The sequence below is a fragment of the Phocoena phocoena genome, chromosome 18, assembly GCF_963924675.1.
Source record: "Phocoena phocoena chromosome 18, mPhoPho1.1, whole genome shotgun sequence".
Lineage (NCBI taxonomy): Eukaryota > Metazoa > Chordata > Mammalia > Artiodactyla > Phocoenidae > Phocoena > Phocoena phocoena.
In genome coordinates this window covers 12,126,881-12,142,862 of record NC_089236.1, presented here as the reverse complement: position 1 = coordinate 12,142,862, position 15,982 = coordinate 12,126,881, and the positions used below count along the sequence as shown (strand labels likewise).

The 15,982-nt window shown below is 37.6% G+C and overlaps 1 protein-coding gene across 1 annotated transcript in view; it reads left to right on the top strand.

Annotated features, from left to right (window-relative positions):
- CCDC169 (coiled-coil domain containing 169) overlaps nt 1–15,982 on the top strand; it is a 42,964-nt gene that overhangs the window by 3,969 nt on the left and 23,013 nt on the right. Inside the window, exons 4-5 of the mRNA XM_065895911.1 lie at nt 14,624–14,734; nt 14,817–14,857. Coding sequence (XP_065751983.1) covers nt 14,624–14,734; nt 14,817–14,857 — 152 coding nt within the window. The remainder of the gene's footprint in view (nt 1–14,623; nt 14,735–14,816; nt 14,858–15,982) is intronic.

Below are 15,982 nucleotides of genomic sequence, written 5' to 3'. Positions count from 1 at the left end.
ATGATTTTAGCCTAAATCACCTGTCTCCCACCACCACTACTACCATGACAACTGCTGTCTCCCCACATCGGCACTCAGTAGTTGTGGTTATCTACTGCTGCACAGCCAACCAGCCTATCGTTTAGGGTTCTAAAAAACATTTGTCTCTCACAAGTCTGTGGATTGACTGGGTTCATCTGGGAAGTTCTTAACTGGGGTCTCTCATGTGATTGCAGTCAGATGTAGTCTGGCACTCAGTCATCTGAAGGTTCAACTGGGCTGGACATTTCAAGATGACCCACCCACATGGCTGGTAACTCATCCCGGGTATTGGCTGGGAGCCCAGCTGGGACCACCCATCAGAAATACCTACACATGGCTTTGTAGCTTTTGCTTCTCACAGCATGGTGCCTGGGTTCCAAGAGGCTGTATCCCAAGAGCAAGCATTCCAAAAGGCACCGTGACAGAAACTGCCAGTCCAGTTAAGGGCTACTCCCAGAAATGACAGTGTCATTCCCATTATATTCTATTGGTCAAAACAGTCACAGATGGGCTCCCCTGGTGGCACAGTGGTTGAGTGTCCGCCTGCCGATGCAGGGGACATGGGTTTGTGCCCCAGTCCAGGAAGATCCCACGTGCCGTGGAGCAGCTGGGCCCGTGAGCCATGGCCACTGGGCCTGTGTGTCCGGAGCCTGTGCTCCACAACGGGAGAGGCCACAACAGTGAGAGGCCCGCATACCACAAAAAACAAACAAACAAACAGTCACAGATTTCAGGGAATGGAGAAAATCTACTTGTCAAGGTCACATTGCAGAAGAACATGTGGAATGGGATGGATTCTTGCAGTCATCTTTGGCAAATAGTCTGCCACAGGGAGTATTAAACATAATGCCTCTTGAGAACTCTTAAGTTACTGATAAGGGTGGAACATAGATTGTAATGAGAATGTGACAGGAGATGAGATAAAAGTTTATGAAGAAGACGAAGAATAGTCTTTAATATGATTCTGATGAATTTGTATTTATCCTGAAGGCAATGGGGTAATATTAAAGGAGTTTTTAAAATAAATTTATTATTGTTTAACATTATAAAAGAAATAAATGCACAGGTGATAACCATGGATACATCTGTTTAGGTAATTCTTTCACACTTTCCACTCTCTACTCAAATCTCGCCACCCCTCTCTCCATTCTCACTCTCAGCGAATGAACTTACCTTCCTCTTTCAAGGAGAACCAAGAAGCAGTCAGAAGAGGATTTCCACATGTTTCTACCAAGAAAGCTACCCACCTACATACATGCATCTTTGCACATCCTCTTACTTCCCTCTTGTTCCTCTGCATATTCTGTTACTCTTATTTAATGTCAATCCCTCCACTTGTACAACAGATGCCATTACTCTCACCTCCTCCAGGATATCACTCCAGCAATAGATTGTCCTCTCTCTTTGCTGCACTGTTTTCCCTGCTCCACTGAATCATCTCCAACAGCACACAAACATGCCGAGTTTATTTTATCTAAAAAACAGATAGCAACCCTTCTTTGGCCCCATGTTTCCCCTTCTACCATTATCCCCTTTCACCTTTCACTGCTCTGTACAGCAAAATATTTCAATAGAATCATTTTTTTAATTTTCACTCTTACCTGTTTATTCATATTTAATCTACCTGTTTTGTAACAGGATTAATTTTTAGGCAAAGCAGCAAGCAGAACAAACTTCAAAGGGCTTCACATTCACATAGGGGCTTTTTGAAGCCCTTTAGGATTCATAGGAAGCTATATTCAAAAAGAGTGGTTTATGTTTTAAGTAAATCTGAATTTCACCATCTTAAAGCTTGGCCACAAGACAAAGAACAGGAAAGAAAATGTCCAGGAGACCTAAAAAAGTGAGAAGAGTCAGTATTGGTGTAGAGGTTTAAGTGCATTTCAAAAAATTGAAACCTCACCGCTACCCCTTGAAAACAGTATCACCTCATTTTATAGATGAAAAACTGAGATTCAGGGATTCTGAATGTCTTTCTCAAGGCTATAGAGGTGGGGAAGGATAGATCTGGAATTGGGATCCAGGCATTTTGCCATCAGATCCCAAACTCAGCCTCTATTTCTTTCCACTTAAGTTTCTTAAGTTTGCTTCTAACGTTTTTTCATCTGGAGAAGAGAGCCTTGATTTACTGAGGCTCTGGGACATTGCTCATCTAGGCATAGAAATGGGCTGGATTTGCCCAGCACAAGCATGATTGTCTTATTCTCTCTTGGACTCACTCCAATCAGAAGTTTCGCCTCTGATCAACTGAAACTGCTCTTATCAAGGTCACCAGTGACTTTCAATTTGCAAAATCCAGCGTCATCTCTCAGTACTCATCTTGACATTAGCAGCACTGCCAGAACTGATCACCTTCATCATTGAAACCCATTGCTCACTTGGCTTCTGGGACTCCACGCTGTCTTGGTTTTCTTCATATCTACTGACCACTGCTCACTTCTCTTCATCTTCATGAGTTCTAAAAACCTGGAGTGCCTCAGGGCTCAGTCCTCTGACTTGTCTTTGATACATGCACCCACTACTTAGGAGATACCCTCTGGTCATATGGTATGAAATGCCATCTGTATACTGATAACATACAGATTTACATCTCCATCCCAGACCTTTCCTTTAAGCTCCCTTTGAGTCTTCATTTATAGGCTGGTTTCTAGTTTAAAACTCTTTGGCTATTAAGTAATGTATTAGTAGATCAAATAGTTTTTTAAAACTCGTCTCAGTAAATGCTAAAAAGAATGTTTTGATAAAATTCAATTTGTCTTATTAAAAAAATATATTTCTATTTATCTTGAACTGGCATAACACTTAATTATGAAACGTTAGAGGCATTACCATTCCTGGAAAAAAGCAAAGATGCCTCCAGCCACCATTAAAAATTAATATTGTTTTGAAGGTTCCAGTCAATCAATAAAATATGAAACAGAAGTAAGCATTATAGCTATTAGGAAGAGATAAATTTATTATAATTTTTAACTTTTATAATTTGATATCCAGAACTTTCCAGAGGATCAACTAAAAAACTACTATATTAGTTTATATATATAGATATATATAATATAGTATATATTAGTTTATATATATATTATATATATAATATACTAAAAAATTAGAAAATGGTTGGATACAGAAGTGGAAGAAATTTTTATTAAAAAAACCCCAAAACACTAGCAATAACCAGTTATAAAATAGGATTTTTTTTAATGATTGCACAACAATTCCAGCCTGAATCATAAAATGTCTGACAATACCCTTGATAAGAAATATTCAGGACTTATATGAAGAGATAGCAGAAGACTATGACTATAATGGAATAATAACCATTCAGCAAGAATTCTCATCCTTGTCCGCAATCAACTTGATGTACTCTGCATCTGTGGGATACCTGAATAGACAATGAATCATCCCAAATTGAGGACGTGGACTTTGGGAGCAACAATATATATATATTTTTTCCCTTTTTTCTCTTTTGGTGAGTGTGTATGTGTATACTTCTGTGTGTGATTATGTCTGTATAGCTTTGTTTTTACCATTTGTCCTAGCGTTTGGTCTATCCGTTTTTTTGGTTTGTTTTTGTTTTTTCAGTATAGTCTTTAGCACTTGTTATCATTGGTGGATTTGTTTTTTGGTTTGGCTGCTCTTTTTTTAATTTTATATATTTTTTAATAATTATTTTTTATTTTAAAAACTTTTTAATTTAATTTAATTTTATCTTCTTCTTTCTTTCTTTCTTTCTTTTTTCATCCCTTTTATTCTGAGCTATGTGGATGACAGGCTCTTGGTGCTCCAGCCAGGCGTCAGGGGTATGCCTCTGAGGTGGGAGAGCCAAGTTCAGGACATTGGTCCACAAGAGACCTCCCAGCTCCACGTAATGTCAACCGGCGAAAATCTCCCAGAGATCTCCATCTCAATGCCAAGACTCAGCTCTACTCAACGACCAGCAAGCTACAGTGCTGGACACCCTATGCCAAACAACCAGCAAGAAAGGAACCCAACCCTACCCATTAGCAGAGAGGCTGCCTAAAATCATAATAAGGCCACAGACACCCCAAAACACACCACCAGACGTGGACCTGCCCACCAGAAAGACAAGATCCAGCCTTATCCACCAGAACACACACACTAGTCCCCTCCACCAGGAAGCCTACACAACCCACTGAACCAACCTTAGCCAGGTGGGGCAGACACCAAAAACAATGGGAACTACGAGCCTGCAGCCTGTGAAAAGGAGACCCCAAACACAGTAAGTTAAGCAAAATGAGAAGACAGAAAAACACACAGCAGATGAAGGAGCAAGGTAAAAACCCACCAGACCTAATAAAAGAAGAGGAAATAGGCAGTGTACCTGAAAAAGAATTCACAATAATGATAGTAAAGATGATCCAAAATCTTGGAAATAGAATGGAGAAAATACAAGAAACATTTAACAAGTACCTAGAAGAACTAAAGAGCAAACACAGTGATGAACAACAAAATAAATGAAATTAAAAATTCTCTAGAAGGGATCAATAGCAGAATAAGGCAGAAGAACGGATAAGTGACCTGGAAGATAAAATAGTGGAAATAACTACTGCAGAGCAGAATAAAGAAAAAATAATAAAAAGAATTGAGGACAATCTCAGTCCTCTGGGACAACATTAAACGTGCCAACGTTCGAATTATAGGGGTTCCAGAAGAAGAAGAGAAAAAGAGACTGAGAAAATATTTGAAGAGATTATAGTTGAAAACTTCCCTAATATGGGAAAAGAAATAGTTAATCAAGTCCAGGAAGCACAGAGAGTCCCATACGGGATAAATCCAAGGAGAAACACACCAAGACACATTAATCAAACTATCAAAAATTAAGTACAAAGAAAAAACATTAAAAGCAACAAAGGAAAAACGACAAATAACACACAAGGGAATCCCCATAAGGTTAACAGCTGATCTTTCAGCAAAACTCTGCAAGCCAGAAGGGAGTGGCAGGACATATGTAAAGTGATGAAGGAGAAAAACCTACAACCAAGATTACTCTACCCAGCAAGGATCTCATTCAGATTTGACGGAGAAATTAAAACCTTTACAGAAAAACAAAAGCTAAGAGAACTCAGCACCACCAAACCAATTTTACAACAAATGCTAAAGGAACTCCTCTAGGCAGGAAACACAAGAGAAGGAGAAGACCTACAATAACAAACCCAAAACAGTTAAGAAAATGGTAATAGGAACATACATATCGATAATGACCATAAATGTAAATGGATTAAATGCTCCAACCAAAAGACAAGACTGGCTGAATGGATACAAAAACAAGACCCGTATATATGCTGTCTACAAGAGACCCACTTTAGACCTATGGACACATACAGACTGAAAGTCAGGGGATGGAAAAAGACATTCCATGCAAATGGAAATCAAAAGAAAGCTGGAGTAGCAATTCTCATATCAAACAAAATAGACTTTAAAACAAGGACTATTAGAAGAGACAAAGAAGGACACTACATTATGATCAAGGCATCAATCCAAGAAGAAGATATAACAATTGTAAATATTCATGCACCCAACATAGGAGCACCTCAGTACATAAGGCAAATACTAACAGCCATAAAAGGGGAAATCGGCAGTAACACAATCATAGTAGGTGACTTTAGCACCCCATTTTCACCAATGGACAGATCATCCAAAATGAAAATAAATAAGGAAACACAAGCTTTAAGTGATACATTAAACAAGATGGACTTAATTGATATAGGACATTCCATCCAAAAACAACAGAATGCACTTTCTTCTCAAATGCTCTGGAACATTCTCCAGGATAGATCATATCTTGGGGCACAAATCAAGCCTTGGTAAATTTAAGAAAATTGACATTGTATCAAGTATCTTCCGACCACAACGCTATGAGACTAGATATCAATTACAGGAAAAAAAACTAAAAAATACAAACACATGGAGGCTAAACAATACACTATGTAATAACCAAGAGATCACTGAAGAAATCAAAGAGAAAATCAAAAAATACCTAGAAACAAATGACAATGAAAACACGATGACCCAAAACCTATGGGATGCAGCAAAAGCAGTTCTAAGAGGGAAGTTTATAGCAGTACAATCCTACCTTAAGAAAGAAGAAACATCTCAAATAAACAACCTAACCTTACACCTAAAGCAATTAGAGAAAGAAGAACAAAAACCCTCCAAAGTTAGCAGAAGGAAAGAAATCATAAAGATCAGTTTAGAAATAAATGAAAAAGAAATGAAGGAAACGACAGCAAAGATCAATAAAACTACAAGCTGGTTCTTTGAGATGATAAACAAAATTGATAAACCATTAGCCAGACTCATCAAGAAAAAAAGGGAGAAGACTCAAATCAGTAGAATTAGAAATGAAAAAGGAGAAGTAACAACTGACACTGCAGAAATACAAAGGATCATGAGAGATTACTACAAGCGACTATATGCCATTAAAGTGGACAACCTGGAAGAAATGGACAAATTCTTAGAAATGCACAACCTTATGAGACTGAACCAGGAAGAAGTAGAAAATATGAACAGACCAATCACAAACACTGAAATTGAAACTGTGATTAAAAATCTTTCAACAAACAAAAGTCCAGGACCAGATGGTGCTTCACAGGCAAATTCTATCAAACATTTAGAGAAGAGCTAACAGCTGTCCTTCTCAAACTCTTCCAAAATATAGCAGAGGGAGGAACACTCCCAAACTCATTCTACAAGGCCACCATCACCCTGATACCAAAACCAGACAAAGATGTCACAAAGAAATAAAACTACAGGCCAATATCACTGATGAACATAGATGCAAAAATCCTCAACAAAATACTAGCAAACAGAATCCAACAGCACATTAAAAGGATCATACACCATGATCAAGTGAGGTTTATTCCAGGAATGCAAGGATTCTTCAATATACGGAAATCAATCAATGTGGTACACCATATTAACAAATTGCAAGAGAAAAACCATATGATCATCTCAATAGATACAGAGAAAGCTTTAGACAAAATTCAACACCCATTTATGATAAAAACCCTCCAGAAAGTAGGCATAGAGGGAACTTACCTCAACATAATAAAGGCCATATATGACAAACCCACAGCCAACATTGTCCTCAATGGTGAAAAACTGCAACCATTTCCACAAAGATCAGAAACAAGACAAGGTTGCCCACTCTCACCACTCTTATTCAACATAGTTTTGGAAATTTTAGCCATAGCAATCAGAGAAGAAAAAGAAGTAAAAGGAATCTAAATTGGAAAAGGAGAAGTAAACTGTCACTGTTTGCAGATGACATGATACTATACATAGAAAATCCTAAAGATGCTACCAGAAAACTACTAGAGCTAATCAATGAATTTGGTAAAGTAGCAGGATACAAAATTAATGAACAGAAATCTTTTGCATTCTTATACACTGATGATGAAAAACCTGAAAGTGAAATTAAGGAAACACTCCCATTTACCATTGCATCAAAAAGAATAAAATACGTAGGAATAAACCTACCTAAGGAGACAAAAGACCTGTATGCAGGAAATTATAAGACACTGATGAAAGAAATTAAAGATGATACAAATAGATGGAGAGATATACCATGTTCTTGGATTGGGAGAATCAACACTGTGAAAATGACTATACTACCCAAAGCAATCTACAGACTCAGTGCAATCCCTATCAAGCTACCACTGGCATTTTTCACAGAACTAGAACAAAAAATTTCACAATATATATGGAAACACAAAAGACCCCAAATAGCCAAAGCAATCTTGAGAAAGAATAACAGAGCTGGAGGAATCAGGCTCCATGACTTCAGACTATACTACAAAGGTACAGTTATCAAGACAGTATGGTACTGGCACAAAAATAGAAATATAGATCAATGGAACAGGATAGAAAGCCCAGAGATAAACCCATGCACATATGGTCACCTTATCTTTGATAAAGGAGGTAAGAATATACAGTGGAGAAAAGACAGCCTCTTCAATAAGTGGTGCTGGGAAAACTGGACAGCTACACGTAAAAGAATGAAATTAGAACACTCCCTAACACCATACACAAAAATAAACTCAAAATGGATTAAAGACCTAAATGTAAGGGCAGACACTATCAAACTCTTAGAGGAAAACATAGGCAGAACACTCTATGACATAAATCACAGCAAGATCCTTTTTGACCCATCTCCTAGAGAAACAGAAATAAAAATAAACAAATGGGACCTAATGAAACTTCAAAGCTTTTGCACAGCAAAGGAAACCATAAGATGAAAAGACAACCCTCAGAATGGGAGAAAATATTTGCAAATGAAGCGACTGACAAATGATTAATGTCCAAAATTTACAAGCAGCTCATGCAGCTCAATATCAAAAAAACAAACACCCCCATCCAAAACTGGGCAGAAGACCTAAATAGACATTTCTCCAAAGAAGATATACAGATTGCCAACAAACACATGAAAGAATGCTCAACATCATTAATCATTAGAGGAATGCAAATCAAAACTACAATGAGATATCATCTCACACCGGTCAGAATGTCCATCATCAAAAAATCTACAAGCAATAAATGCTGGAGAGGGTGTGGAGAAAAGGGAACCCTCTTTCACTGTTGGTGGGAATGTAAATTGATACAGCCACTATGGAGAACAGTATGGAGGTTCCTTAAAATACTAAAAATAGAACTACCATACGACCCAGCAATCCCACTCCTGGGCATATACCCTGAGAAAACCATAATTCAAAAAGAGTCATGTACCAAAATGTTCATTGCAGCTCTATTTACAATAGCCAGGACGTGGACGCAACCTAAGTGTCCATCGACAGATGAATGGATAAAGAAGATGTGGCACATATATGCAATGGAATATTTCTCAGTCATAAAAAGAAATGAAATTGAATTATTTGTAGTGAGGTGGATGGACCTAGAGTCTGTCATACAGAGTGAAGTAAATCAGAAGGAGAAGAACAAATACCATATGCTAACATACATATGGAATCTAAAAAAATAAAAATGATCATGAATAACCTAGGAGCAAGATGGGAATAAAGACGCAGACCTACAAGAGAATGTACTTGAGGACACGGGGAGGGGGAAGGGTAAGCTGGGACAAAATGAGAGAGTTGGATGGACATATATACACTACCAAATGTAAAATAGCTAGTGGGAAGCAGCCACATAGCACAGGGAGATCAGCTCAGTGCTTTGTGACCACCTAGAGGGGTGGGATAGGGAGAGTGGGAGGGAGGGAGACACAAGGAGGAAGAGATATGGGGATATATGTGTATGTATAAGTGATTCACTTTGTTATAAAACAGAAACTAACACACCACTGTAAAGCAATTATACTCCAATAAAGATGTTTTAAAAAAACGGAATTCTCACCTTGTTCAACGTAAGGGATTTCATACTGTAGAGAAACCCTAAAGTGAAATGAAATTGGGAAATTTATTATTAAGGTTTTATAAGGGGGACATAGACTTTTCCTATATAGGAGAATTGGATGTTATAAATGTGCTCATTCTTTTCAAATTAATTTATTGTTATGTAATTCTTATTAAAACATAGAGCTATTTTTTCTTCAATAACTGACTCTAAAGTTAATGAGATGAATAATAGACAGGGATAACTGATAAGAAATTTTTGGGGGTTGACGGGACTCCTACAATATATAATAAAGCTAAAGTCATTAAACCTGAAAACAAATCAATAAAACAAAATAGGTAGTAGATTAGTTTGCTAGAGCTTCCATAACAATGTACCACAGACAGGCTGAGTTGAACCACAGAAACTTATTTTCTCACAGTTCTGGAGACTACAAGTCCAAGAGTGTGATGTTCACAGGGTTGGTTTCTTCTGAGGGCTTTGTTTCTGTGTCTTTACATGATCTTCCCTCTGTACCTGTTTGTGTCCTAATCTCTTCTTCTTATAATGAAATCAGTCATATTGGATTAGGGCTAACCGTATGACCTCATTTAACCTTAATAAGCTTTTTAGATGTCCTATCTCTAAGTACAGTCACATCTGAGTACTGGGAGCGTAGGACTTCAACATATGAATTTGGGAGGAGGAAGCAGACACAGTTCAGCCCATAACAGAAAGAGATTCTAATTTATTAAAACGCTGTACTAGTGTGAAATTCAGGGCCAGGTTACTAAGTTAATTAAAAAATTGTTTTCAGTTATCTATGAAAAAAAGGAGAAAACCATTTTCATTTATGAGACTTGTGGGAAATAGATTATTACAAAAACTGCGCCAGACATTGAAATAGGAAAGTACCAAATGATCATTGTTTTAGTCTGCTCGGGCTGCCATAACAAAGTACCATAAGACTGTGTGGCTTAAACAAGAGAAATTTATTTTCTTATAGTTCTAGATACTGGAAGTCCAAGATCAAGGTGCCAGCCGATTTGGTCTCTAGTGTGGACCCACTTCCTGCCTTGCAGATGACCACCTTCTCATTGTGTTTTCACATGGCAGGCAGAACAAGCTATGGTGCCTCTTCCTTTTTTTATAAGGGCAGCAGCCCTATTGGATTATGGCCCCACCCTTATGATCTCATTTAACTTTTATCACTTTCTCACAGACCCCACCTCCAACTAAAGTCACATGGGGTTAGGGCTTCAACATATGAATTTTAGAGGGACACAAACATTCCATAAAAATCATGAAGCTATCACTTTCTAATTACTGTCTTCCCCTTCCCACCATCAAGAAAGAACAACTTTAGCCTGCCTGCCCAAGTTTGGGAAAGGGCTTCTGGGCAGAGAACTGGAACCAAAGAGCCAATTACCAGTAATGTTTTATGGGAATCTGTGTCACCACACAGAGCTTTAAAAGAGCTAAAAGAGGGACTTCCCTAGCCATCCAGTGGTTGAGACTGCGTGCTTCCAATGCAGGGGACATGGGTTTGATCCCTGGTCAGGGAACTAGGATTCCGCATGCTGCATGGCACTGCCAAAAAAAAAGAAAGAAACATGAGCTTCTTTTAAAGTGGTGAATTATTCAATAAATTCCATTTGGAAAATTGGTATAGTATTTAGAAAAATAATCCCTTTAGATCTTCACTCTATACTTAATTCTCAAAATTTCTGAGGGGACTTCCCTGGTGGTCCAGTGGCTAAGACTCTGTGCTCCTAATGCAGGGGGCCCGGGTTCCATCCCTGGTCAGGGAACCAGAGCCCACATGCCACAGCTAAGAGTTCGCATGCCGCAACTATGACCCGGGGCAGCCAAATAAATAAAAATTACTCTAAAATAAAATAAAACCTTCCAGATGGATTTAATATTTAAAATTATTAAATATTTAAAATTTAAAGATTTAAATATTTTAAAATGAACCAAGAAAATATAGATGAATATATATTTGTTTATGGATAAAGAAGGCCTTTCTTAAAGAGCAATAAATCACTGAGGAAAACATGTTTAGGTTTGACTTCCCTTGTGAAAATAGCTTCCCTTGATTTAAAGGAAAAAAGACCAATATGAGAAGTCAAACAGTAATCTGGGAAAGACATTGGTAGCCAAAATGATGGACAAAAGGTCTATATTTTCACCACATCTATGTCCTCTGCAATTCAGTTAGAAAACACTAAGTTCCCAGTAGATAAATATGAGTAGGACACAGAGGCAACTCGTGAATATGGGAAAATATCCAACTTGTTTTTAAGTCAAAGAAATTTGTTGCCTATAAAAGAAGTAGAGATTTTTTTTATAAGTGAAATAGGAACTTTATACATTACTGATAGCAGTGTAGTACTACCCTTTGGGGAAAAAATTTTGCAGTAAATTTCTTATGATGATAAAAATGATAATAACAAAAACAACTAAGTTTTATAGCAATTTCTGTGTGCCCTGCACTGCTTTAAGCCTTCACATGTTTTAATTAATCCTGTCAATATCCTATAGTGTAGGAACTTTAAGTATCCTTATTTTACAGTTGAGAAATTGAGGCACAGGAAATGTAACTTGCTCAGGATCACAGAAATAAACTGGTGGAGACATGGCTTAAACCCACTAGTCCTACTTTGGGGATGTTTTTCCTCATGGAGTCTTCTGAAAATTTGCTGGGGGGCAACTTTACTCAAAGAGATAGTCTTTGCACCGTGCCCCCTTTTTGTACATGTTGGCATTTTTGTTCATGCAGTTCTTGCTGTTTGAATATTCTTTTTTACCCTCTCTGACTTAGAACAGGTGTCATTCCCCCCAAGAAGCATTTTCTGTCCCTCTTCAATCTTGACCTCCCCATTTCTGATTCCCTTCTGCCACCTTCCAGATTGGATATCTTTCTTTGTGTACCATTACAACCAATTAACCAAAAATTTCTTAAATGTTCTGGCTATGTTTCTGTACTCTCTGCCCCTCCCAACTTCTCCTACTGCTGATTGACGGCAGGGATTGTGTCTATTTTATTTTTGAATCCCTAGTGCCTCGTACAGTGCCACATAGTAGGCCCTTTCCTTTCCTTGTTAACATTTTCTTATTTTACAAAGTCTTTTCAAGTTAATATAACTCCATCACTGTAATCATAAATATAGTGAACAACACAAACATGAATGTCCATGTAGGGTCAAGTTTCAATCAGTTCAACTGTGTTCTTCTTAACAATTTAAAAATTATTATTTGGCGTTGTTTGGTTGGGCTTTGTTTGTTTTGTTTTTGTTAACGTGCTATCTCTCTTTGGGGAAAAAAATGTCCATATCTGAAAGATAAGCCTCCACCTAATATTCTCTCGCTTTATGAACTTCCTCTTTTAAGGTCAATTTTGACCATGAAGCATATTTCTAGAATTTTTCAATTTTTGGTTTGATTTTGTTTTTCATTGTAGTGATTCTAGCCAAGATCCCTCTTTGAGACTGCAGAGCAATTTAATTTTTCCCTTCAAAGGTACAGTGCTTGTTTTTTGTTTGTTTTTAGAATTACTGCAAAAGCAGTGGTTTCATGGAGTTACTGCTCAGAGTATTTTTTCTCCCAAGAGACACAAATGTTTCTGCTAAATTTTTATCCTCACAATCTGTATTTTGATAATTAAGTACATCTTAGGCCTTGATAGGTTGGCTGCTGTGGTGCTCAAGGTCAAGGATCATCTTTTTTAGGGTCACATTTATTGTGACCATCTAATGAGAGCACCACATCTCTTACCTGGGCTGGTTTTAGATGGCTCTGAACATTCCTTAGTGTCAGGATTATTCCAGAAATTGCTATTTTGAATTGCTAATCTTATTCCCAGTTGAAAGCATAATTTAAACATTATTGCATTTTAAAGACAGATGAAAAACTATTTTTCAAAAATTTTGTAAAAATTACAAACCTCAGTATGAAATCAGTACTTCTGGCTTATCACAGAACAAAGTGTGGCAGGGGAAGTCAAACTCAGTGTGGTCCTTTTTCAGAAAAAGAAAACAGTTGACAGCAGGAAGCTGACCAAATTTGTGGGTGGGGGGCAATGCTGGTATGTGAAAAGAAAGCAAAAATTTTATCAATCTCCAGTTTTGTGGGTCTCCATCCACTTGTTAAGCATTTGGATTAATGACTTTGGACTTCGGTTTGGAAGGGCGTTCCTGCCCCTCTTTGGTAGACCACATCTGATTAGAAATGAGAGTGAGGGCAGGGTTGTGTTAAGGTTGCGGAGGTTGGCAGTGGTGTGAGCTAGTACGTCTTTCTGCTTAGACTCCTCCATCAGCCATTATGTAGTAGAAGTTGCCCCATATATGCAAAGAGCATTTAAAGTTTAGAAACACCATTTTTTCTCTCTACAAAGTGTGACTTTAAAGACTCAAAAAAAAAAAAAAAATTAGCTTTGGACCTTGGAGCCGAAAAGGAGGTTTTAATTCTAGGCTGCATCCTCCTCGTCCTCCCAGAGCAAGAAGACAAATGTTTTGGCCTCAGTAGCCAAAGGGATTTAGTGAAAGAAAACTGCTTACAGATAAGAGAAGATACCTGAATAGGTAGCCGAAGGTAAAGAGTGTTACCATAGCACAGCGGATAAGAGGACACACTTTCAAGTCAGAACAAACTGGTTGAAACCCCAGTTCCCCATTTATTACTTTGTCATCTTAATACTGTTATTTGACATCTCTGAACCTTGTTTTCCTCATCTGTAAAATGGGTAAGTTTTTGTAAATGAGGATTAAATTAGTTTATATATGTAAGGTATTGTGTGCTTTTAACACAGCAAACACATAATTGGTAGTTGTTGAACGGACTTCAGAATTCTTTTGCAAAGGAAAAAAATGAATATGACATTGTATGGGAAGCTAGTGCTCCTTAGGCTGTAATATATGGATATTTCAAGTTCCAAGGAAAGAAACATGTTCCTGATATTTCCTCTAATAGAATTCCTTATAAGGATACACAAGGAACTAAAGAGAAAAGGGAGTGGCGAGTAAGAAGACCAGGGGTCACAATGGTGACAGTGAGGCCGGCTGGGTGGGAATAGGTAAGTCTGGTGTCTGCACAGATCCTGTGTAACGGAGAACGCACGCTTAGACATGAGTTCCCTCCAGTACACCTGTGTTACTAATAAAGTCCAGTATAGTAATGGAGCTAATTAATGTTGTTTTAATGAATAAATGAGAGGTGGTGAGGTGAGCTTGACCGTCCCCACCTTTTCACTCAGGTGGTGAATGGAAAACCCGTTATGAGACACAACTTGAATTGAATGACCAACTAGAAAAGCAGATTGTTTCTCTCAAAGAGAAAATGGAAAAAATCTGTGGAAATCCTTCAGGTACAGAAGCGCCTATATATATGTTTTATAAGTGGAGTTAAAATTGATAAAACATCAGTTGCTCATATTTGCTTTATTGTAGACAGACTGTCTCCTATTCGTGTCTATGAATGGATGCCAGTGGTGAGTAAAAGATGTTGAAACAAAAGGAATAATTGAAGGAAATTATGTGTACTTTTCCCCAGACAGATTTCAAACAAAAGTTTAAAGACTGTGACAAGGTCCAAATAAAATATCTTATTCAGTGGAGCTTTCCTGTGATGTAAAGAATCCTATAAACAAGGCCTTCAGCTTGGTCTCTCCTGTAAAAAGCTGGGCAGGGATTCTGTTGCAGGTACAAACAAAATGGAAGTGAAAGGATCTCAGTGGTCAGGCTGGGGGGAAACCTGAGTGTATTCCTTACAACCTGAAAGAGCCTGTTTAACTCAGAAATACCTCTCTCATACCCATCTAGAACAGTTCCATTCTAGTTCCTAGAACCCATAAATTACCCTGTAACCGCACTGGGCTGCTTCACCTACTTTTTCTTTTGGTTGCCCTAGTGACATCTTTCTTCTTTTGAGAGGTAATTTAAATCTCCGATAAATGAATTTATGTTTTCTACTTTACAAAGAGTATTCGTTTGTTTTTCATTCATTCAAATATTTGTTAATATATTTTTTTAATGTAGAGGAGGCCCAAAGCATGACTTATGTTGAACTCTTGCTGAATTTTTATTTCAAGAATACTCAGAAAAACATGGAAATCTCGTAAATAAACCAAGGGTACTTTGCATGAAAATGAAAATATAATACTCAGCCAATTGGCAGGACTTAATATTACACTAATAATTATAATAACTTGTCCTAAATTAACATATGTAATATGCAAATTAACTTATATACATTATTTCAGTCTTGCAACAAACCCCATGACATACAATTTTATATTGTTATTTTAATACATGTGATTCTAAGCTTAAAGAGATTGAATGATTTACTCAGTTTCACACAGTCTGGAAATGTGGAGTCAGAGTCTCTCCCTCTTAAACCTCTGCCATTTAACTCTGCTATACCAGCAGCCCTTTGATACTGCTGATCAGAAATAATGTGTTTCTCAGTAGCTGTAGGTAGAGCACTAAGCTGCCTGCTGTATTCACAGAAGCCCTGGGCATTTATGGAGAGCGCTCTTTGAATAACTGCAAACCTTTAGTGAAAGACATAGAAAAATCTTGTATGTTTGTTAATGAATTGAGGGAGAAATTAACTT